Source organism: Heteronotia binoei, chromosome 18 (genome assembly GCF_032191835.1).
Source record: "Heteronotia binoei isolate CCM8104 ecotype False Entrance Well chromosome 18, APGP_CSIRO_Hbin_v1, whole genome shotgun sequence".
Taxonomy (NCBI): Eukaryota; Metazoa; Chordata; class Lepidosauria; order Squamata; family Gekkonidae; genus Heteronotia; species Heteronotia binoei.
In genome coordinates, this window is record NC_083240.1 from 21,405,865 (window position 1) to 21,431,011 (window position 25,147).

The 25,147-nt window shown below is 48.3% G+C and overlaps 1 protein-coding gene across 1 annotated transcript in view; it reads left to right on the plus strand.

Annotated features, from left to right (window-relative positions):
• Window positions 1–709: 709 nt before the first annotated feature.
• Window positions 710–25,147, plus strand: part of LOC132586716 (espin-like) — a 124,118-nt gene continuing 99,680 nt past the window's right edge. The window contains 2 exon segments of the mRNA XM_060258787.1: window positions 710–1,013; window positions 8,621–8,814. Coding sequence (XP_060114770.1) covers window positions 717–1,013; window positions 8,621–8,814 — 491 coding nt within the window. The 5' untranslated portion in view covers window positions 710–716.

The window sequence follows — 25,147 nt, forward strand, 5'->3', positions numbered from 1 at the left end:
ACACAAAATTAAACACTGGTAAACATCTTCCCTCTTGTTCTGGTCTGTGCCATAGAAATGTTTATTAGGAAGGGCCGGGGGCTACTTACCCAGAGACTGCAAACAGATTATTACGGCACTGAAAAGCAACCGAAGTCACATTCCAGCCAAGTGCCGGGTCCGGCCGTCGGACCTTGGAGTTGGAAACCCGCCGGCGTCCCATGGTACTCGGGATTAACCCCTGCCTGCCTGCCTGCAGCTTCAGAGCTGGGCAAGGGGAGGAGCTGGCGAGCGCGGGGAGGAGCCAGAAGGGCGCCCCAGGACTGTCGTCGCCGGTCCTGGCGCAGGGGAGGCAGACGGCAGGAGGAGTTGGAGCTGCCATCGGGCGCTGGGCGGCGGGGAGAAGAACTCGACGAGGGAGCGAGTTGCTGCCAAGCTTCGGACGGGGAAAGCGAGCGCGCTGCGCAGGCGAGCTCGGAGGAGAGCCCCTGCGATTTCGCTCCAGCGGCTGCGGGGTCGAGAGAGGCGGAGTTAGAGGGGGCGGGCGGACCCCCTCCCTCGTCCTCCTTCCCCGGGATTAAGCGGATCAGGTGCAGGAGGCGGCGTCCCCCGAGGCGCTTCCCGAGTCCGGCAGAGCGACCGAGCCGGCGGGTCAAGCCGGGCGGGTGGTCGGGCATGGCGCCCCCGGTGTGGTGAAGGCGCAGAGCGGGCTGCCGTCGGCTCCGGAGGCGGCGGCCATGGCCCTGGAGCGGGCCCTGCAGGCCGCCCGCCAGGGGGACGTGGACACGCTCAAGTCGCTGCAAGGCGAGGGGCAGCTGCCGCCGGCCTCGCTGCGGGACCCACTGGGCGCCTCGCCGGCTCACCACGCCGCCCGCGCCGGGAAGCTGAACTGCCTGCGCTACTTGGTGGAGGAGGCGGGGCTGGCCGGCAACGGCCGGGCTCGCAACGGGGCCACGCCGGGCCACGACGCCGCCGCCACCGGCAACCTGGCCTGTCTCCAGTGGCTGCTCACCCAGGGAGGCTGCCGAGTCCAGGTAGGCACCGCTCGGACCGAGGGACCCCTGGCTGGTGGCGCGCCTTGGAGAGCTTTGCGCCCCGGGCGCACGGAGCCGGCGAAGATACCTGCCTGGCTGTCAAACAGTAGAAAGCGTTCGTTTTGGAGGTGGCCTGGCCTGGCAGGGTCGAGCTGGAGAGGCTTCTCTTGACTGGGCTCAGAATAAAACGAAGAACACCTTTGAGTGGGCGCAGAGTCCTTTCACTCATGGGCCATTTTCTCCCATAAACAGTCAGAGGGGGCGGCTTTTCGGCTAGGATTTGAGCCGGTCTGGCACCATGCTGCTTAGATGTGAATCACTGCCAAGAGGGGACCGGGGTGATGGTGGTTGATCACTGTAGACGATGGTCCATAGTAATTCTGGGAGAGAAAGGCTGGAGTTTCTAAGAGCATGTGCCTGTCTTTTTTCTGCAGAACCTACCACATTGACGGGGAATTTTGTTATGTGCAGACATGCATTGGGAGCTAGCTGGCCTTTTGTGATTAAAAAACATTTTTTGGGGGGGGGGGAGAGCCAATAGTCAGGAAGTCCAAATTCCAGAGGGTTAGTCCCTTGCCATGAAAACAAACAGTGGTCTAAACTTCCGTGGACTAGAGCCCATGCCATCAAATGCATCTTACAAAGAAAATATCTGCCATGATAAATCTGTTAGTCATTAAAAAAGCGCAAGACGTTTTCAGTGTACGGGATTGAGACTGGTCACAAAGGTATCCTTCGATCCTGAATCTGATCTGCACATTATCTGAAATGTTGGGGAGGCTGTGTCATCCTAGCCTCGTTTGAAAAGTGAAGACTGGGCCTGACCTTGTTGCGCTACATGGCAACAAGTCCAGATTTGCCTCCGAATGCAGCCTTGACCAGAGCTGCAACCAATCCTAGCTCTCCTCTGCTCAAGGCACAGGTTTCCAAATGTCATTCCTACCTAATGCTTTAATGCCTTGAAGCAGGTCTCGCTTGGGTGACTCAGCACAGCAGCAGCTGGGACGGATGTGGTCTTAGAGGCAGACTCATATTTATCACAACACAACAGGGCCAGTTCTGGGGCTTGAGTCCTTATGTCTGAAATCAGTTCCAGGGCTGAGATTTTTTTCTATCAGTTCATGTATAGCCAGCCTTCTTCTGCAGTAGGGCCCCAAAGTGACTTATATTGTTCTCGTCTCCTTCATTTTACCTTCACAACTACTCTGTGAGATAGATTAGGCTGAGTGTCTGTGTGAGTAGGCTATTTACTACTTGTGTGTGACTGACCCAAGGTCACCCAGCAAACTTCCATGACAAGATGGGGATTTGAACCAGGGTCTCCTCGATCCTAGTCCATCCTTCTAACCATTGCACCACATTAAGGCCCTCAACCTTGTGCACCCCTAGCTACAATTCAACTCAGCCCCACTCCTCTTAGACCCTTCAAAGTTTTGCTGCTTGTTCCTAACAGCCAGTTGGGAATTAGAGCTTCAAGATGACTCTGCCATGATTTGTGCCGTCAGACATTGTCACACTGGGGGAGGGGAGGGTGTACAGAGCTGCCAAGGTGCTCTACAGCAGCTTAGTCACCTATGGCGAGTAAGAATTACCTCCAGGTGACCAAGCAGGGAAATTTATCAGAACATGGGTCCCCCCCATGGGAAGGAGGGCTACTTAAAAAATATTGTGGACAAAAAAATATATGGGCAAGTAACCATCTTAGAAAGACAAGCCCTTGCTCAGGAATTTTGCATTTCAATAGCTGGGTAACCTGTGTCCTGATTCATGGGAGCCTGAGGCAAAATGGATGTTAGGAGTTAGTTCTACGGGTTGAATGAATGAATAAATGTTTATTTACAGTCAAAGACCATTATTTACATGCCACAGGCCATGAACCATAATGCCTCCTTATTAAAACCACCAAAAATATTCCAAGAAGTCTGTTTGATCCCCAGGTTGGTGTGGCAGGCAGGAACACTTCAGGGTTAGGATTAGCACAGGGGGAGAAAACTCCCAGAGACCTAGTAATCCAGGGACCCTGAGTAACTGGGGAAGTCCTATGATTTGCATTCTTACTGTTATTGGGTTGGATATTGAATAAAACTTTGTTGGTCTTAGAGGCAGTTGCTCTGGACTCCGACTTTGTTGGGTTGGCTCTGATGAGGGTGTGCAGGGAGACCCTTTGTCTGGGACGCCATAGAACTTTAAGGCCTTAGTGCAAGGGCCCAAGCATGATTTCTTGGGGCCTGGTACAAACTTACAACAAGATTTCCCCCCATCCCTCATGCCTGCTTTCATCCTGCACAGGCAGTTGCACAAATCATGATGTTGGCTGGGAAGGTTGACACCCACAAGAACAGGAGTCTGCTGATTTTGAAGGGAGCGAGGTTCTGTTTTGCAGAGCAGGTAAAGAATTTTGGGATGCTTGTGGATCCAGCTTTGCAACTTGAGAGCCTTTTTTTCCCTGGGGAACTGTTCTTGGTCATCTGGAGATCATCTGTAAGATATCCAGATGCTGCAAACAGATTATTATGGCACTAGATGGATACAAACCTCAGTGGCCAATCTTTTATCAAGGGCTGGTTGATGTGAATGTATGTCGCCTGTTCTAAAAGAAGCAAAAATAGTTTCTTGTCTGTTTGTGAGTGGAGTTCAAAGTGTTGAGTCTTGCCATTAAACCTCCTCAAGACCTGGAACCCACATATTTGAAGAACGTCTCTCCCCTTGCAACCCTGTGGACCAGTTACAGTCCTTGGGTCAGTTTCTTCTTGTTGTCCTTCTGTCCTCCACCAGAAACCTGTTGACTGGGCTGCTAGTGGAGGAGAGGAGAACATCTCCTTTTCAGGTGTTTAGGAAGTGATGCTGGGCGGGTCTGTTTGCCAAGGCTTTAAATGGGGTTTTCTGTTGAATTTTGTTTTATTCTGTTTTCATTGAATTCATTGTAAGCTGCCTTGATCCCATTTGTGGGGCAGGATATTGATGTTCATAAAATGACATAAGTAGATCACATCATGATAATGGGCTTATAGTGTTGGTCCTCGAGATTACTAGCCTGCACTGCTTAATGTTATAGCATTTGTTTTTCACATAGGATTTTGTGCAGGGCTGGGCAAATTCTGATTTATTTTTCTATCATTTCTATCTTGGATTTTAAGAACGCCATCATAGGTTTTAAAGGAAGGATCAGACATCAGGGATGGAGCACCTACCTACACTTGCAGGTTTGATCCCCTTGATTGATCTCAAGTAGCAAAGATGGGAATATCTTTTGCTCAGGAGATTGGAGAGCCATTGCCAGTCAGTGTAGGATTATGTTGCTTCACACTGCTGAGAGATGTTTATTCCCCTGGATTAGAGGCACACCTGGAAAGATTTACCTGAAAGGGTAAAAGAGTAAGAATTAGCTGCTTTCTGAAGAGTTGTCCTCTTGAGTTTATGTGTTATGCATTGTCTGTGAAGGCCTCTTATTTGCAGATGGACATAGCATGGAGAGATGGTGAGATGCAGTCATTTCACTGTGTCACTGTACTGACAATGATTACCTGGTCAAGTCATACTGAATGCAGACCTACCTTCCCCTGATGGAAAGTGCATGGAAGGAGGCAGGGTCCAGTGCAGTGACTCTTGCAGAGACACAGTAAACAGCCTTCTCTGCAGATCCATCCTTTGGGTTCTGGGGACCTTTTGTAATGTGTTTGTTTAAAACTCTGAACTGCTCAGGGGTGGGCTGATTGAGGCCAAACAATCTGAAACCAAATAGCACCATGGAAGAGGGACTTCTGGCTAGCAGATTTCGGGGTGAGTGTTGTACCTTAGGGGGTCTTTGAAGACCCCAGCCTGCAACTTGATGGTCCTTCTGGAGCTGCTACTGCTCCTGGATGGCCAGGGGATATTTATTTGGGGGTGGGGATGCCTGTTATCAACTGATTCACCAACGGCATCTCTTCCAACAGAGCAGGTATCTCATGTCTTCATGCCTTCCAGTCTAGGCTACTGTAACATGTTCCACATGGGTAACCCTTGGTTGGATCTTGCAGATAGTCCAGAATGCAGCTGCCAGGCTGCTGGTAGAGCCACAAAAGCCAGGAGAATATCCTGCATCTAACAGCTATGGGCTGTCCTCCTGGGCAGATCAAAAACATAATAAGAAGAAGGGTGCCCAAGGCTTGAATATAGATATATAGATATATTTAGATCAGGGGTGGTGAAACTTGCTTAACTTAAGAGCCACACAGAATAAATGTCAGATGTTTGAGGGAGGGAGGGAAGGAAGGAAGATTGGGGAGGGAGGGAGAGGTAGAAAACAACAACTTTAAATGAATTCTCCAAGCCACTGGCTGGCTTGGCAAAGTGATTTAAAGAGAGAAATGCCTTCTCCAAGCCAGCCACCTGGGTGATGCTTCAAGAGCCACACAATATGTGTAAAAGAGCCGCATGTGACTCCTGAATCACAGTTTGGCCATCCCTGATATAGATAGATGCAAAAACAAAATCACGTCGCATTATAGAGGTAACCCCTACAATGTCTGTGCATGCACAGGTATCACATAAGAAAAAAACTATGTGAAAATGGGAGAGGGTGTAAGGAACAGCTGAGGGGAGGGGGAAATGGGTGATCAGGCAGGCTGAGAAGGGAGAAAAATGGTTTTGGGGAATGGAAGGTGGGCAGGAGAACCACATGACTAGGCAGAGCAAGAGAGGAAGAAGCCGGGGCTCACATGGGGAGGGACATGAGATGCCCTTTCTAATGACACCTTGTGGGACTCTTTGTTTCCCTTATTTTGCTTAATCCGTACCATCTGCCAGATAGTGTCTGGACTCCCAAGTTCTGGTATGAATGTATAAAGCCTTAACTGGTTTGGAATCAAATTTCCTTAGGGCTTGTCTTGTACCTGAACATGGAGGTCCTTTTTAGAGGTTCTTCTCTGGTGGATGGCATGGAACTTGGCCTCTGGAAAGGAAGCCTTTTTGGTAGCAGCCCCTTGGCTGTGAAGTAGAGTTCCGAGAGAGATCTGCAGGGCTTCCTTCTTGGTGTAGAAAGCAGCTCTTTTAAAGAGGGCCTTTGGGCTCAAGAAAAGAGCCAGACAGGTTCTTCCAGTTGAGAGCAGCTGAATCTTCCTGGCATTTTATTTGGGTGGGTAATTTTAGCTTTTTGCCTGACCTGGATAGCTCAGGCAAGCCTGATCTTGGAAGCTAAGGAGGGTCAACCCTGGCTAATATTTGACTGAAAGACCTCCAGGAGGCAGGCAATGGCAAACCACCTCCGAAAGTCTCTTGCCTTGAAAATCCTACCAGGGTTGCCATAAGTCAACTGTGATTGGGCAGCACTTTCCAGCATGAATTTTAGTTTTCTCTTGCTGAAATTGGGGACACTTTTCCTGATGGTTACTGCAGTGTTTTCCTGAGAATCTGATAGTTTGTGTTTTCTGGGTTTCATGATTTGTTGTGAGATCTGGGTGCGAGATAAGTTCTCTGTGCCATGAGCCATTCTCTCCTTACGATACGCTGTTTTGGGGATCGCTGAAGGAGATTCTGCCGGTGTAGATGGTATGCACAAATCAATGCCATGTATCCTCTTTGGGTTTTGGAGCCCTGGGATTTCTTAACACCAATCTCATTGGGCTGTTTCTCTCTTCTGCATCAGTTTCTATCAATCGCTGAAAAAACCTGCTCTTGTATGTAGACATAACTCTGACCTGATGACCCAAGCTAGCCTGATCTTCATAGAATTATAGAGTTGGAAGGGACCTTCAGTGTCATCTAGTCCAACCCCCTGCACAATGCAGGAAACTCACAAATACCTCCCCCTAAGTTCACAGGATCTTCATTGCTGTCAGATGGCCATCCAACCTCTATTTAAAAACCTCCAAGGAAGGAGAGCCCCACCACTTCCTGAGAAAGCCTGTTGCACTGAGGAACCGCTCTAATGGTCAGGAACTTCTTCCTGATGTTGAGCCGGAAACCCTTTTGATTTAATTTCAACCCATTGGTTCTGGTCCTACCTTCTGGGGCCACAGAAAACAACTCCACACCATCATCTATATGACAGCCCTTGAAGTACTTGAAGATAGTGATCCTATCACCTCTCAGCTGCCTCCTCTCCAGGCTAAATCTTGTCTGCTTTCAGAAATTTGCTGGTTGGCCCTGGCAAGTATGTGGATGGGAGACCTCCAAGGAAGAGCTGGATCATGATGCAGGCAATGGCAAGCCATCTTTGACTGTCTCCTGCCTGAAAAGAGTCACCATAAGCCCAGCTGTGACTTGATGGCACTTTCCATCACCATATATACATATGCATTGGATGTATACAGTATATCGTGTCCCCTCCTCCTCTCCCCGGCATGGTTCAGGTGCAAGGAGATTATTTCAGCAAAGAGAGGCCTGGTTTTGCCAGTGGAGGATGCATCTGTTCCCTCCTTGCTCATGCAAAATATGGTCCATTTTGGTTCAGATGGGAAATTAAGGTTGCAAGAAATGACTCTTCTGATGGATCAGCAGCACTCGGACAAGTATTCTGTTTCTAGCCATCCACTACTACCCAATGGCTGGTGATCTGTCAGCTTCAGGGTTTCCCTTGGGATGATTTGATCATCTGGAAGGGGCCCTGGCGTCCCGCCTCCTCGGAATCCCATGTGGTATTTGGAACTCTGTGCATGGTTTAAAGCCCTCATTTGAATGAATTAAAATTGATTCTTGACTGAAGCCTCTTCTTGCACTATTTAAAGGCAGGCCATTGCCTGGCAGAGGGATCTTTTCTTTCAGATCCCCCAGCTTTACAGGCACCTTAAAAATGAATGTTTAAGATCCTTGTTTGGGGTGTTCTTCCAAAGCAGCTTGCTGTGATTTAAATCCAACCTTCTGTGCGGTGTTGGGGTGCGAGTGTTCAGTTAGGATCTGAGAGGCCTGGGTTCAAATCCTCCCTCTGCAGTGGGAGCTTGCTGAGGTGATTTTGGGCCAGTCGCACACTCTTATGCTGACCTACCTCACAAGGTTGTTGTTGGGAGGGTAAAATGGAGCAGAGGAGCACAATGCCATAAGTAGACTGGGTCCCTGTTGGGGAGAAAAGTAAGGTATGAATCTAAATAAACACTCAGATATGTAATCAGGTGCTGAGAATATTTGTCTGTGTCTCTTTTGGTGTCTGACACTTGGAAGAGGTCCTGGTTTTAAGGTTTTTCCTACAGAAGAGCAGAATAAGCTGCAGGCAAACTTGGGGGCTATTGCTGGTTAGAGCAACAATGCAGAAGCAGCCCTTCTGTTGATCTGCAAAGTATTTTATTTTAATTTATTTGTTTAACGCAGTCCGTACGCCACCTTTCTGCCCTTGTAAGGCCCAGCAAGGCAGTTCGCTAATTTAAAACATGCATAATAAAAACATTGAAACCAACAAAAAACACAGCATTAAAACCATAGCAAAAATGCATGCAGGGACATAAAAACAACAATTAAATATTGGGCAGGAAGAAGGGCACCTGCATGCATTTTAAGTAAACGTAATTTCTGTGCTGATGATCTGCTGGGAGTTTTTCTTTATACTGGTTAACAGTATCCCAGAAAGTGACAAGTCCCATGTTCCTTGGTGAAGTCTGACTATCTGACCATCTGAATTATGTCCCCCCCCACAGGACACGGACAATTCCGGTGCCACGGTCTTGCACCTGGCAGCTCGGTTTGGCCACCATGAAGTGATTGACTGGCTCCTGCGCTTTGGGGGCAGTGACCCACTGGCAGCCACAGACACGGGCGCCCTGCCTGTTCACTACGCCGCAGCCAAAGGAGACTTCCCTTCCTTGCGACTCCTCATCGGGCACTGCCCCAGGTAAGAGACAGTAAAATAGTTTGTGCCTGGGATGGCAGCTGGCAAGCAGACTGGGGTTTCTTGGAGCTCGTCAAAGAGGTTGGAATGTGCTTAGGGTTCTGCTGTATGGCCAGAGCTTTTTTTGTAGCAGGAACTCCTTTGCATATTAAGTCACACATCCCTAATGTAGCCAGTCCTTCTGAAGCTTACAGGAGGCCCTGTCCTAAGAGCCCTGTAGGTTCCTGGAGGATTGGCTACATCAGGGGTGTGTGGCCTGATATGCAAAGGAGTTCCTGCTACAAAAAAAGCCTTGTGTATGGCCACTGAAGATGGATGGATGCACAAGGTGTTGGAGCACCTGAAATGCCTGCATTGCCTCTGCTGCCGTGTGAATGCTCCTTTGGACATGAGAGCACACCTTGAAAATGAAAAGAGATTCTGAATGTTCAGCTGCAGAATGGAATGGAGGGCTCATGGGGGACTGAGAAAGGATTAGTCTCTATTCCTTTGTCCAGTGAGAAAAAGGAAGTGTTCTTCACCGAGGCTCTGGCAGTCCCAAACTGACATGTGTGACCAGTGCACCAGTGGGAATTGGGTTGGAGTCCCACCAATGTTTCCTTGCCTGGTTCCTTACACTTCTTTTTTGTTTTTGAGTTCTGTGCAGTGGGCCTGTCTTTCTGTCTCTGAGTCAATGGACAGATGGGTTGTTTTTAAAGTAGGGTTGCCAGGTCCAACTCAGGAAATATCTGGGGACCTTGGGGGTGGCGCCAAGAGACTTTGGAGGTGGAGCCTGGAGTAAGGTTGTGACAAGCACAACTGAACTACAAAGGGAGTTCTGACCATCATATTTTAAAGCGACCATACTCATTTACTGGGGAGGGATGGTGGCTCAGTGGCAGAGTATCTGCTTGGAAAGCAGAAGGTCCTAGGTTCAATCCCCGGCATCTCCCAACTAAAAAGGGTTCAGGTAAATAGGTGTGGAAAACCTCAGCTTGAGACCCTGGAGAGCCACTGCCAGTCTGAGTAGACAATACTGACTTTGAGGGACCGAGGATCTGATTCAGTATAAGGCAGCTTCATATGTTCATATGTTCATTTTAAATGCCTTCCTTCCATTGGAAATAATGAAGGATGAGGCACCTTCTTTGGGGGCTCATAGAACTGGACCCCCTATTCCAATCTTTTTGAAACTGTGTGTGGGGCTTTTGGAGAGAGGCACCAGATGCTATGCTGAAAATTTGGTGCCTCTGCCTCAAGAAACAACCCCTCCAGAGCACCAGTGATTGATTCTCCATGATACCCTATGGCAGGGGTGGCCAATGGTAGCTCTCCAGATTTTTTTTGCCTACAACTTCCATCAGCCCCATCCATTGGCCATGCTGGCTGGGGCTGATGGGAGTTGTAGACAAAAAACATCTGGAGAGCTACCGTTGGCCACCCCTGCCCCATGGAGATCGGTCTACATAGGGAATAATGGAGTGCCCAGCAGACATTTCCCTTCCCCCTCGACGTTTTGATAACCTGAAGTGGGGGGAGGGCCTCCAAACTGGGGGATCCTATGCCTCCAGCTGGGGCTGACAGCCTTATATTAATGGCTTGAGGGCTTGGTCCAGACACATGCGCACACGCACGGAGTCATATTTTCACCCATATCTTGACTTTGAACATGCTCACTTGATGTTTTGGTAATTGAAATGGAGAGTACAACCTTGATTCCATTCAGGAGTGTTGAAACATGATAGAGGACTTTTCTCTACCTGTGACTGGCCCATTCATCTCCTAAATAAGCCATTGCATAATGCTGCAATCCATCAGGTGATGAATATACATGTGTGCGTTAGGCTTTGAGCATCTTTGTGTGTTACAGTTCCTCATATAAAGGCTACAGATTTTTGTGGGGGGGTACAGTATGTAGCACCATTACAGAGGGATCCTGCCTTGGTGGAACCGCTAGGGATGTCTTCAGGGTATAGAAAAGTGTCCAGGTTCTGAGGGATTGTGTCGGGGTTAGGCTTTGGAGCACCTGGAAGTAGGGTTGCCAGTCCCCAGGAGGGGGAGGAGATCCCCCAGTTTGGAGGCTCTCCCCCTGCTTGCGGGACATCAGAAAGCAGGGGGAGGGAGGGAAATGCCTGCTGCACACTTCATTATTCCCGATGGAGACCAATTCCCATAGGGTATAATAGAGAATTGATCTGGGGGTATCTGGGGCTTTGGATGGGCTGTCTTTTGAGGTAGAGCCCCCAATTTTCAGCATAGCATCCAGTGCCTCCCCCCAAACTACCTGCCAGGTTTCAAAAGGATTGGACCAGGGGTTCCAATTCTTTGAGCCCCAAAAGAAGGTGCCCCTATCCTACATAATTTCCAATGGAGGGAAGGCATTTAAAAGGTGTGAGGTCCCTTTAATTGTGATGGCCAGAACTCCCTTTGGAGTTCAATTATGCTTGTCACAACCTTGCTCCTGACTCTACCCCAGTGTCTCCTGGCTCCATCCCCAAAGTCTCCTGGCTCCGTCTCCAAAGTCCCCAAATATTTCTTGAATTGGACTTGGCAACCCTAGAAGAGTGGGATGGGAGCTTGAGCAGTTCCCCACCCCAATGGCCGGCACTTGAACAGCAGTGAGCAGGTAAAACAACTAAAAGGTTTGTAGAGATGTCCCCAGATATGTGTGGCTTTAGAAAGGGATGACTGATATATGGAGGAGAGGTCCATCAGTGGCTACCAGCCATAGCGACTGAAGAGAACCTCCATATCTAGAGGCAGTTAACCTCTGCCTACCACATCAGAGGAAAGCATTGAACTCTGTGCCCTGGTTGTTGGCCTTGCAGGGCAGCTGGTTGGCCACTGTGTGAAGCAGGACGCTGGACAAGACGGACCACTGATCTGATTGTGCAGGGCTCTTTCTGTCCTTATAGAGCTGGCAATACAGTGAATTGTGTTTCTGTTTAAATGACCGTAATTTGGGTATAATTTTGCATCTAGGGCTGTCAATTGGCTTGCTCGAGTGTTGTCATCTTTTGCTTGCTTTTTGAGAAGTCCTGTCCCTTGTTGTGGCCTTCACCCTGTATGCAAGGTCTATTGCTGCTCAACTTGCATTGTGATGGCATGCTGTCCGCTATTTCCATGCTCCTGCTTTGCATTATATGCAGTGATGGGGGAGGGGACTCACACATAGAATGGAGTGAAGTCATGAAGCTAGGGCACCGTATGGAGTGAATGTGTGTGGGGGGGGCGGGGTGACAGGATTTCTGGCTGCTGTGTTTGGAGGCAGCCACAAACTTAAGAGAAACATCCTGTTTGGCCTTCTTTATTTAAAGGGCCTGCAAGGGACCAAATCCTCCCCCATAGCTGAGAGGCTGCAAATCTTGCAAATCTGCAAAAATAGATTTGCAGTCTATTTTCATGTGGTCTCGTTTAGTTCTGTAGAGATCCATAGCTCCAAGGGGCAGAGCTTTGGCTAGTAACTTGGCACATGCTTGGCTAAGTGGGAGCTGGCAGAGCAAGGGGGTACATGGTTGGTAAGATGGTGAGGGCAGATTCCAGCTCCTGACCCCCCCGCCCTCCAAGGTAGTTAGGTGTCGAATTCTCTTCCTTTGGGTTATCTGCAGAGTACTTAGGGCTGGGCCTTGGATCTTAATTGGCATCACTGTGGTTCCTGAATCTGATTTCTGCTGAACCACCCACCAGTGTTCCCTCTAAGCTGAGTTAGCGTGAGCTAGCTCACAGATTTTTAGCCTGCAGCTCACACATTTTTGTCTTAACTCAGGAAGGATGACCCCAGAGCACACTAATTTGTGCAGTAGCTTACAATGCCAGTAGCTCATGACTTTAATGCCAGTAGTTCACAAAGTAGAATTATTGCTCACAAGACTCTGCAGCTTAGAGGGAACATTGCCACCCACATCTCTACAGGCCTCCTTGGACTTGGGATTGCTGTCAGGGGCAGCAAAGGGACTGAAACCTGACAAACGGCACTCTTTTTGCTATAAGGCTGTGACTGAATGGTAAAGCCTCTGCTTGGCATGCAGAACATCCCAGGTTCAATCCCTGGCATCTCCAGTTAAAAGGACCAGGCAAGAGGTAATAGAAAAGACTTCTGCTTGAAACCATGGAAGAACCACTGCCAGTCTGAGCAGACAGGGCTGACTTGGATGAACTGTGGTCTGATTCAGTATAAGGCAGCTTCATGCGTACTGCCTGTTGCAGTGTGACGTTAGTGCTACATCCACGCAATCCTAAATAGAATTGCACCCTTCACTGGGTTTAGAAAGGTGCAGGTCTGTTTAGGATTGCACTGCATGTTAGGTACACATACTCCTGTGGAGAAGCTATTAGGTATAACTTGTGTGTCAACCTTGTGCAGTTTTGGAAAAGTCCTGATGATGACCCCTTAGCAACAGCTCCTTCCTCAGTTGTGATTTGGATTAAAGAGCAAGGCTGTGGCTCAGGGTTAGATCACCTGTTTGGCATGCAAGAAGGGGCAAGGTTCAGTCCTCAGCAATCTCCACTGTAACGATCTCAGATAACCAGTGTGAGAAAGTCCTTTCTCTGCCTAAGACCCTAGAGGAGAGGTTGGGGACGTGTGGCTCTAGAGCCACATGTGCCTCAGTATGGAACCACATATGGCTTTAAAAAAAAACTTTTAAGGTGTGATTGAATAGGTAGGAGGGATGCTTGAATGAAATGGCTGGCAAAAATTTTGACGAGACTAAACATTTCTTAGAGAAGCTTTACAGAAAGAGAAATGTTAAAAGTGAACTGTTGCCAGTCATCCACGCACAGATTTATGCCAAGGCAATACAGAAGAAGAAGAAGAAGAAGAAGAAGAAGAAGAAGAAGAAGAAGAAGAAGAAGAAGAATTGCAGATTTATACCCCGCCCTTCTCTCTGAATCAGAGACTCACAGCGGCTTACAATCTCCTGTATCTTCTCCCCCCACAACAGACATCCTGTGAGGTGGATGGGGCTGAGAGGGCTCTCACAGTAGCTGCCCTTTCAAGGACAACCTCTGCCAGAGCTAATGGTGAACCCAAGGCCAATCCAGCAGGTGCAAGTGGAGGAGTGGGGAATCAAACCTGGTTCTTCCAGATAAGAGTCCACACACTTAACCACTACACCAAACTGGCTCTCTACACCAAACTGGCTCAGGGGTGGCCAAACTTACTTGACAATAACAGCCACATAGAATAAATGTCAGATGTTGGAGAGCCACAAGACATGAACACCAGGTGTTTGGGGGAGGGGAGGGGAGAGAAGGAAGGAAGGAAGGAAGGAAAGGTAAAGAAGAACCAACTTTAACTGCATTCTGCAAGCTGCTGGCTGGCTTGGCTTGGAGAAGTGTTTTAAAGAGAGAAATGCCTTCTCCAAGCCAGCCAATGGGGTGTTGGGGGCTTCAAGAGCCACAAAATATGTGTGAACGAGCCGCATGTGGTTCCTGAGCCACAGGTTGGCCACCCCTGCAATAGAACAATAGCGCAGGGTGTTCTTATGAATGGTTATTGCGGGACCTCTTGTGTCCCACTTCCTAACAGAGGACTTGCAATAGCCAATGTTTGGGCTGTGAAAACATACAGATTATTGACTGGCATGTCTGTGATGCAGTAATGTTAACTTTGTTTTAGTTGTAGCAACTGGCTTTCTTAGACTTAGCTGTTTGTTGATCTCTCGCTCCAGATTTTGAAGCAGTTTGGCTGTTTCGCTTTTGGATGCAGTTTGGCCCCCGTTCTAGGGAGTCCTTGTCTGTCTTGGAGTTGGTGCTGAGCCTCATGATCTGACAGTCTGACTTGGTATAAAGGAACTCCCCTGGTTTAAGTCAACAAATTAAATAGATGACCTACTGCAGAAATCAGTTGGCCGGCTTTTGGTGTTGAACGAGTATATCAGCCCTCCTCATTACTATCTGTTTTTGGAAATGGACCCCCTCTTTGAGTTTGGCGTAGAAGTATGGCAGGTATTTCATGGCCTTCTTTGGGTCTATTCTTTTATTTCCCCCCTCCAGTATTCACACATTTGACAGCATGGGTTGCAAGCTATAAGTGTTCAAGCCACAGCAAGTGTTTGGTTTCTTCAAAATATTTTTACCCTACTTTTCTTCTGAGATCAGGACAGCATCTACGATTCTCACCATTCCTCTGTTTTATTGCCACAACTTCCCTGTAAGGTAGATTGGGCTGAAAAAGGGTGACTGGCCCAGCTTCATGGTAAACAGGGATTTGAATCCTGGATTCCCAGATCCTAGTCAGACGCTTGTTGTGATTTCACGACAGTCTTTTAGTTGTGCTTGTGTACAAGCGTAGACTACAAGGCCCTTAGTTGTGCTTGTATGCAAGCTTAGGGCGTTTTCGCACTGTCCTTAATCGGCAGCGACGTCCCTCTTCACCGCGCAGGATCTGCGTGGATTTCGCACCAATTGCTGCGGAGCACCCGGAAGAGCCGCAAAGTCCCGCGGCTTTTGCGGCGCAAATGGAAACCACCAGTTTCCATTTGCGCCGCAAAAGCCGCGGGACTTTGCAACTCTTCTGGGTGCTCCGCAGCAATTGGTGTGAAATCCGCGCAGATCCTGCGCGGTGAAGAGGGACGTCGCTGCCGATTAAGGTCAGTGCGAAAACGCCCTTAGTTAACTCACTGGGGATGTGGTCTAAAGCAGGGGTCTGTCTGTATTACAACTTGTTATGAATTGCACTCTGTAACTGCTCTGTGAAAATGTCCTTTCACTGATGTTTCATCATTTAAGAAACAAATCAAATATATTTAATTTTTTATTATTTCATTAGGCTCCCCCTGAGGAAGATGCATGCGAAACATGCAGGGGTTGTATAGCTGCTAACCTTCCATTCCCCTCTGCACCATTTTGCTTCTTCTTCTTTTAACTAAAGCAGGGGTCTTCCAACTTTTTTGAGCCTGCAGGCACATTTGGAATTCTGATATGGCCTGATGGGCACAGCAACAAAATGGCTACTGCAGGAGGCGGAGCCAGCCACAACATGACTGCCACAGCTTAACTTGAGGAACACAGTGCTGATCCTTGAGCCGTGGTGGCAGCTGCTACCAAACCAATGTTCTAAAAATCCGCAGAGTCAATCAGAAGCCTTGCTGGGCAAGAACCCTCCCTGGCCCCACCCACTTCCTAAGAATGCTTGATGGGCACCAGAAGAAGTGTCAGTGGGTGCATTGGTGCCTACGTTGAGGACCCCTGGTCTAAAGGACTGCAACCTGTGACATTCTGTGAAACTGTCTTCTTTCTCAGCTACTTTCATGGCAAGCTCATGAGATGCCTTAGCTTGTGTGAGCTTTATTCTGCACAGGTGCTTGCAGGATGCGGTCCCTTCATTGTCCAGCAGTGAGGACAAAACCCTGATCCGGCAGACAACTGGACAGACAGGAAGCTGGCTGGCTTGGCTGCTGTAAAGATTTGTTCTTGTTTTGTCAAAAAGCCGGGCCTTTCACCCAGAGTGACAGCTTTATCATAGCGGGAAGTCAAGCACCTTCGTTCTTTTTCACAAAGCGAGTTTTAAAACTTGATGGAAATATGGCTTGCTGTTACACAGGGGCACTGCTGGGGATTTGCCTGCTGCGCTTTTGGAAAGGGGCGATAACACAGCGGCCTTTGTTTCAGCCGGAGGTTATGCAAATGGATTAAGCTTGTCTGCAAGGAAGGGTGGGGGTGGGGTGGGGGTTCAGATGTGTGGAAGGGGCACCTTTTCACGTTCAGGAGGTGCAGGAGGAGTGGGAGCATGTGCCACATGTGGCAGGATTTCAGCGTGCTTTTGGATGATGTCTCTTGATGAGGGGGGTGGGATGGGGGAGGCAGGTTTTGAAGTGTGCGCCTGCATGCTGTTCTTTTCCTGCCCTGCATGTTGTAAAAAAAATCAGGTGGTCCATTTTGGAACTTGCCTGTAAAGGGCGATGGTGGTAATTCCCACCTGAAATAAATACTTGCAAGCAGGGGCCAGGGTTGCCAGCCTCCAGGTGAGACCTGGAGATCTGTTTTTACAACTGATCTCCGGCTGGCAGAGATCAACCTCCCTGGAGAAAACTTCATAGTGGTGAGGGGCGGAATTTGAATCCAGGTCTTTCTCAAATAACTCCAATACTCTAGCCATTTTGTTATGCTGGCTCTTTTTTTATAATATCCTTTGAGCTCAAAGGACCTACATACAGATTGATTTATTTAATATTTAGGAAATTTATATTCCGCCCTACCCTATGAACGGGTTTAGGGCAGATGTGTCTCCACTAGAGCTGTGAAGGCCCTGGAAACAAAAAGATGGGGGGGTTCCCCGCACCCCCCATATAATTTTTCTAATAGAAAAATTGGGGGGAGGATGGGGGGGTGCTGAAAAAAGCTCCTATGAAATGTTTTCTTCTGTGGAATGAGTGAAGTGCTTTTTAAGACAAAGTTTTGCTCATTCAAAATGCGTAGTGTGAAGATGATTGTGCAAAACAGACTATCATTAGATAGTGCTTGTTCCTGAGAAAACTACATAACGATGCATTTTGTTTGCTCATAATTACTCTGCTGTCATGAATATGATGATATGCTACTAGGGTCCAATGTTATAACCAGGGCTTTTTTTGAGTAGGAATGCAGGCTTGGTGTCAGGGGGTGTGGCCTAATATGCAAATTAATGCCTGCTGGACTTTTTCTATTAAAAAAAGGCCTGTGTGAAACAATGGTGATGTCGGGGTGTGGCCCAATATGCAAATGAGTTCCTTCTAGGCTTTTTCTACAAGAAAAGCACTGGGTATGTTTACATTGATAGCCAGAAGTTGGTGATGGTAAAAAGTGCCGTCAGGTCACAGGCCATGTTCCCTCTAAGCTGAGGTAGTGTGAGCTAGCTCACAGGTTTTTTAGCCTCCGGCTCACACATTTTTGTCTTAGCTCAAGAAAAATGGCCCCAGAGCAAAGTAATTTATGCTTACAAAGTAGAATTTCTGCTCGCAAGACTCCACAACTTAGAGGGAATATTGGTGGAATTCAAGCAGGAACTCCTTTGCATATTCGGCCACACCCCCTGATGTAGCCAATCCTCCAAGAGCTTACAAAAAAGAGCCTTGTAAGCTCTTGGAGGACTAGCTACATCAGGGGTGTGTGGCCTAATATGCAAATAAGCTCCTGCTAGAATTCCACCCCTGGCACAGGTGACTTATGGCAACCCATAGCATTTTCAGGTTGAGAAGTTCAGAGGTGATTTGCCATTGCCTACCTCCATGTCAGGACCCTGGACTTCCTTGGTGGTCTCCCTGTCAGGGACAATCTTGCTTAGCTTCTGAGATCTTACAAGATTGGGCTAGCCTGGGCAGCCAGAAGTTCCAAATCCTTTTATACTCCTTCAACTTCATAAATGTTCCAGATTGTGTGATTTTGTGTACAAAGTTATAAATAATCCCTCTTGCATTGCTAAAGTAGTAAAATAAGTTTAGGTTGATACAAAAGCAAGTAAAATATTTCTGTCCCCCACCCCAGCCAACATTTCAAATTTTAAAAAGTATCTCATCACCACCCCATAGCTCCACTGAAGTCAGGAAGCTGTCTTTACACTGACTCTTGACTGTTGGTCTGCCAGAACCAGTACTACAGCAGCTCTCCAGGGTTTGGGGTAGAGGTCTTTCACATCACCAGCTGCCACTGAGCTGCTATGCCCCCTCTCCAGTACGGACTTCCATTGTGCCTCTGCCAAGGGTGGGCAAGTCTCTTGCATCTCTGTATTAAGTGTCATTGGATTATTCCAGCACTTCCCAAGCAGAGACATAGCAGAAGCAACTGCCCTTGGAGGAGGCCTGTTGAACCTCTGCCTGAGTCCCTGCTCTGGAATTCAGTTTTTTAGTTCATGGGTTCACTTGACAATCTGTGTATAATGAGGCTGTCTCAAAGCTGCAGGGTAGTCTAAATTCTGTGAGGCTGCCCTGGGAGGAGGAGGCCTGTTGAGTCTTTGCCTGAGTCTTGCTCAGTAAGTCAGTTTTTAATGTATGGGTCCACTTGACAATCTGTGGATAATAAAGCTGTCTCATAGCTGCAGGGTAGGCTAGATTCTGTGAGGTTGCCCTCAGAGGAGGAGGTGGTGGCCTGTTGCATCTCTGCTTGAGTCCCTGTTCTTGAAGTCAGTTTTTAGTGTATGGGTCTACTTGCCAATCTGTGTATAATGAGGCTGTCTCAAAGCTTCAGGGTAAGCTATGTGAGCCTGACTTGATCAAGGCCATCTGATGAGTAGAATCACCAGAGAAGGAGTCCTGAAGCCCCAGGAGGAAGGGTGCGTTAAAAGTAGGGTGTTTTGCTATTGCAAATTACTGGAATGCTGGCTGGCACATTCTTTGCAGCATGAGAGGTGTGCCATCTTTGCTTGAGGGCCAGGCTCCCCTTCACCTCACTATTTTAAACGAAAAACTCCAGTCACACCCCTGAAACTTAGCTATCAGCCACTCTCCTGCTTCGAGTGAGGAGCCCCTCTGTCTTCTCTGGCTTTGTGATTCTGATGGCAATGCCTGTGCAATTGTAAGCAGCTCACAGTATTGTTCATTGTGTATTCTATACTGTTTAGAGTGTGGGCTTCTTGACCTTGCGCTCCAGTTTCTTTGTATTGTTTGCTTGCATTAAAAAACAACAACAACCTTGTTTGCCTGGTTTCGAGTTGTATTATTACTGTCTACATTTGCCTTGCTTTTAATTGTGTAATGGGCCTGGAGTCTCCGTGAAAAGGGCAAATGGCACATTAAGTCATTACAAGGGGAAACCAGGTAAGCTAGGTGAAATAGTGGGGGATCCGTAACCAGATTGTCGGGGCATTTCTTTCAAAAAGTAAATTGCATCTGTGGCTGGCACTGACTTGATCAGGATCATGTAGGGTGGGGCAAAGGCAGATAAATCTTTCTATATGTGCACAGTTTCAGCTGTTGTATTTGGAAAAGAGAAAAAGACAGGCACCCAACTTGGTTACCCTTCTAGGCTAATAGCTGCGTGAAGAGATGATGGTAATTAGATTTGGATTTTTTTTTATGTAATTAAAACTTTATTGTATATAAACCGCATACAAACATACACATAAACAACGTTCCACCATCTCCCACCCACCATCCACCACCCATTCAGACAAGAAGTTTGGGGGCTTCATTATATACAATTTCTCTTTTCTATTTTCTCATAACAATTCCCATCATTTTGGCCCATACGTATATTGGCTCCCAAGTCTTTCTACATTCCTGTAAGTTTCCATCTCTTAACCTTGTAGTCAACATATCCATTCAGCAGTTTCCAATAACTTTGATAAAAATTCTTCTTTATCAGGTAATTTGGAGATTTGGAAGAGCGGTGGTAGAAGGAGCAAGCCCTTTGGCTGGCTGCCTCCCTGTCCCCTGCACAAAACAGTGTGCATCCTTCCTTCATCCCTTTCATCTGCCCAACAATCCTGTGAGGTGGGACAGACCGCGAGTGATAACCCAGTCATGGCTGAGTGGCGATTTAAAACCAGGTCTGTCTAGACCTACCGTGATGCTCTAATCATGCATGGCACCAGTATGCCATCCTCTCTCTCTGTTATATTTTGTATTTTTATGTGTATGTGTGTGCGTGCTTGTGTTTGTACCTGGAAGCCATGGTGACTTCTGGTGACTGGCCATCTCTCTGAATATTCACCAGCCTGATTATCTTGATGTCAGTGCCATCTGTGGGTATAATTGAGTATTTAAAAAACCCTGGGAAGATTGTCCTTGTCCAGTGCGACTCTGTGTTTTCACCTTCTCCTTGAAACGGATGCAGTGGTTCCCAACCTTTTTGGCACCAGGGACCGGTTTTGTGGAAGACAATTTTCCCACAGACCAGTGAGGGGGGGGGGCGGTACTGGGGTTTCTGCTGCCCCAGGCCACTCGCCCCTCGCGCCCCATCCTTGCCTCACATGGGGGTCTTTAAATGGGGAGAAGGAGACTGGGGCTGTTTCTGCCACCTCCCTGCTAGGTGGCCAGGCAGCAGAAGACCAATCAGCCTCCCCCTCCCATTTAAAGACCCCTGTTGATCAGCTGATTAGTTCCTGGGCGGGCAGAAGGGGCAGTGGGGCTGCTCTTCCTTGCTTTAAGACTGCCTCAGAGCAAGGTCATGTTGCCTCTTTCATCTGCCTGGGTTCTGGGCAGGCAGAGCCAGTTTGGTGTAGTGGTGAAGTGTGCGGACTCTTATCTGGGAGAACCGGGTTTGATTCCCCACTCCTCCACTTGCACCTGCTAGCATGGCCTTTGGTCAGCCATAGCTCTGACAGAGGTTGTCCTTGAAAGGGCAGCTGCTGGGAGAGCCCTCTCCAGCCCCACCCACCTCACAGGGTGTCTGTTGTGGGGGAGGAAGGTAAAGGAGATTGTGAGCCGCTCTGAGACTCTTCGGAGTGGAGGGCGGGATATAAATCCAATATCTTCTATCTTCTTCTTCTTCTTCAGTGCAACGTCTCTGCCTCCCTCCGCGGCCCGGTTGCTAGCAGGCCATGGACCGGTACCACAGCCTGTTGGTTGGGGACCCCTGCCTTAAAGACTCACAGACTTGATTCCAGCATCAGCTCCGCTTCCTCCTTGTGATCCATCACTCAGGCTTGCAAGGCTGGACAATGGGCCCTCCTTTGATGACCTGCAGGGCTTTTTTTGTAGCAGGAACTCCTTTGCATATTAGACCACACACCCTTGATGCAGCCAATCCTGCTGGAGCTTACAGGGCTCTTAGTACAGGGCCTACTGTAAGCTCCAGGAGGATTGGCTACATCAGGGGTGTGTGGCCTCGTATGCAAAAGGAGTTCTTGCTACAAAAAAAAAGCCTGATGGCCTGCAAGTTCAGTAGACCCCCCTGCCGTTGGCAGCCTTGCGATTCCAAATTCCGCTTCTTTGCAGGCTGCGATTTGATTGTTTGAGTTGGTCTTTGACCTGTTTTTAACCTGCCATTCCATTATTTAAACAATTAAGTTTTAGAGGGAATGTGGTTATTTTGCCATTCGTGGTGATCCCCTGAAACAGATCCCTCCCCACAAATAGGTCTGCAGCCAAATAGGTGAGGAAAACACTTATCAGGTGGATGAGGACGGCTTCTGTTTGTGTGCTAGAAATGGCTTGCCCAGGCGTGTACGGGCCAGCAGGCTGGCATACGACTTTGTGGGCTGCCTCTGGACAATGGTAAGGCTGCCATAGTTGTAAGCAGGGCAAGGATCTGTCGTGGTTTTGCAAATCTAACAGCAGTGATGTGCTTGCTAGCAATGTTCCCTCTAATTCCCTGCCCCCCCACTAGGATTGCCAAGTCCCCCACAACCTCCAGTGGGGGACAATAGGTACCATAGAGTTTTCCCTCCCAAATTGCTAGAGCATCTGGGAAAACCATAGAGTTTTCCTGACAGCTCCTAGAGTGGCCAGCATGCTGGCGACATTGGGGGAGGATCCCCCCTGCAGGCTGGCAGGTTGGGAACCTCCGGGGTGGGGGAACCCTTGCCTGGCCCAGGAACTTGGCAGCCCTGCCCCCCCACTGAGTGGAGCAGTTCACATCCTGAGCAGAATATAACTGCTGTAATCTTAAAATGGGCAATGGGCATGACTCCAGATTGCTACGGAGTGGGGCTTCCTTTGTTAATGAGTGGCCGCTCCCGCTCACAGCTTAGAGGGGACACTGTATGCTAGTCCAGTTTAGTCAGGGAAACAAAGCAGTTCAATCTGGAAGTGGGCTTTGATTTTCCCTTCCAGATGACTCTGCTTGATTGTTGACTTTTTATTGATTTCTTTTTAATTCGAAACAGCAGCAGTTTGGTGTCACCTGTGCCAGATAAACTTTAGAGATGAACTAATTAAGAAAACGAGTCTGCTGGACTGCGGGTTGTTGGTTGTCAAGCTTTACCCCAACCTGTTCAGGAAGAGCTCTCGGTGTTCTTCAGGAAGCTCTCTTGGACACTCAGCCCTCAGGATTTGAGATTCTGTTCAGACTCAAGGTGGCGTTTCTCTTTCAGTGTAAAGTCAGTCCTGCCAAGGCCCTGCCCCTCAAAGAATCGAAGGGGGAGAAAGAGAACAGCGTGGCTGCATGTCCCTAAACTGTGGTACATGCTCAAGAACAGGGCGTTTTTTGGGGGTAGAAGGAACTCTTCATATTAGGCCACACCCCTCTGATGTATCCAATCCTCCTGGAGCTTACAGTAGGCCCTACACAAAGAGCCTTATAAGCTCTTGGAGGATTGGCTGCATCAGGGTGTGTGTGGCCTAATATGCAAATGAGTTCCTGCAACAATAAAAAAAGCCCTGCTCAAGAAAGAAGCAGGAGTTCAGGGGAACCTTAAAGCCAAACACAACTTTCTTCCAGCAGAAGATTTTTGCAGATGAGAGTCCGTTTGGAAGAAGATGGTTAGTAATCCATGAAGACTTGACAGTCTTTAAAGTGCCACCCAACTCCTGGTTATTTTTTGCTGCAACAGAGATTGGTTTGCCTGGAGAAAATGGCTCCTTTGGAAGGTGGACTCAGTGGCCCCATTGAAGTCCTTCCCCTCCCCAAATCCTTCTCTCCTCAGGCTCCACCCCAGAGCCAGACTTTGCCCGACTTGCCTGGTGAGGCTGTTACTGGTGCTGTTGCCAACTTTGCCTCTCTCTGCCTCTCCCCTGCAGCTTTGTCAAAGGGGCTTATAAGAAGGTGCCTTCAGGCTGCAGTGGGGTGGACGCCCAGACTCTGAGATAATTTGTGAGGGGCCCCCCAAGATTTCACTACCTAGTGGTCTCCACAGGGTTTAATCCGGCACTGCTCCACCCCCAAAATACTCAGGTCCTTCCTAACCTAGAGCTGGCAACCGCTCTCTGTGTGTAAATTGCTGTCAAGTTACAGCTGATCTATGGAGACTCCTCAGGGTTTACAAGTCAGGTGACTAACAGAGGTGGTCTGCCATTGCTTTCCTCAGAATAGTGCCACTGGATTTCCTTGGTGGTCTCCCATCCAAGGACTAATCAGGCCCCACCCTGCTTAGCTTCTGAAATCTGACAAGTTCGAACCCCTCTGAAGTTAGCCTGGGCCCTTCAGAATCTTCTTGAAGTGAAACCAGGGCTGGGCTGGGCCTTCCTGAGATTTCAGAGGACGGGGTTACTTAGTGGCTGTCTGCTTAGCAGGGTCTGGACAGTTTGGAAGAGGCTGGCATTAAAAGGACGATAGAAAACCATCCAACTACCAGGAGCGTGCATGGTATAAAAATAAGCTTTGGCAGGATTGAAGCTGTGGCTCAGTTGTAGAGCACATGCTTTGTGTTCAGAAGATCCCAGCATCTCCTGTTGAAATCCTCCTCTGTATCCTCTTGCAGCAGCTTCTGTCTTTCCTAGAAAGGTCTACTGTTAGTTCCCCCTTGTCAAAGGCAGGCTTGGCAACCATCTGAGTCCTGAACCTTCTCCATAGATTTTCCATGACTCTGGACCAGCTTCCCAGGTAGGGTTGCCATGTTCAATTCAAGAAATATCTGGGGACTTTGAGGGTGGAGCCAGAAGCAAGGGCGTGACAAGCATAACTGAACTCCAAAGGCAGTTCTGGCCATCACATTTAAAGGGACAGCACACCTTTTAAATGCCTTCCCTTCATTAGAAATAATGAAGGACAGGGGCACCTTCTTTAGGGGCTCATAGAATTGGACCCCCTGGTCCAATCTTTTGAAACTTGGGGGGTGTTTTGAGGAGAGGCATCAGATGTTATGCTGCAAATTTGGTGTCTCTATCTCAAAATACAGCTTCCCCAGAGCCCCAGATACCCACAGATCAATTCTCCATTATACCCTATAGGAATTGGTTTTCACAGGGAATAATGGAGTGCCTTGCAGACATTTCCCTCCCCTCCCCCCACTTTCTGATGACCCTGAAATGGGGGAAGGGTCTCCAAACCAGGGGACCCCTGCTCCCACCTGGGATTTTACAACCCTACTCCCAGGAGAAGTCAGGCAAAAGAACAAAAACTGTGCTTAATAATGTGATCCAGCTCCAGGCAAAACGTGGCAACAAGGAAACTAGCGGCCTGCCTGTGGAAACTGCAGGAGGGACTGCATTCAGCCTTTCAGTTTATGAGGAGGAGTGTTTGCAACACATGGAGTGTGTCGTTGAAATCTTTTGACACTTTTGGAAATGAATACTTAGGCTGGAGCGGAGGCTTGTATAGATTTTCTCTTGCTATTTCACGTGAATGGCAATTTTGCATTTGCTGTTTTGAGATGAGAGACGTGAGTCTGTGGATTTATATTATGGTTGTATCGGTTGCCTGTTAACATTAAGACTGAAAAAGGAAAGGAACTGTGTTGTAGTATAAACAAAATAAGAGCGATGTTGAGCATTTTCAGAGTTGTTTGATTACATTCTTAAGCACAGTTTTTGTTCTTTTGCCTTGCTTAGCTGTGCTTCTC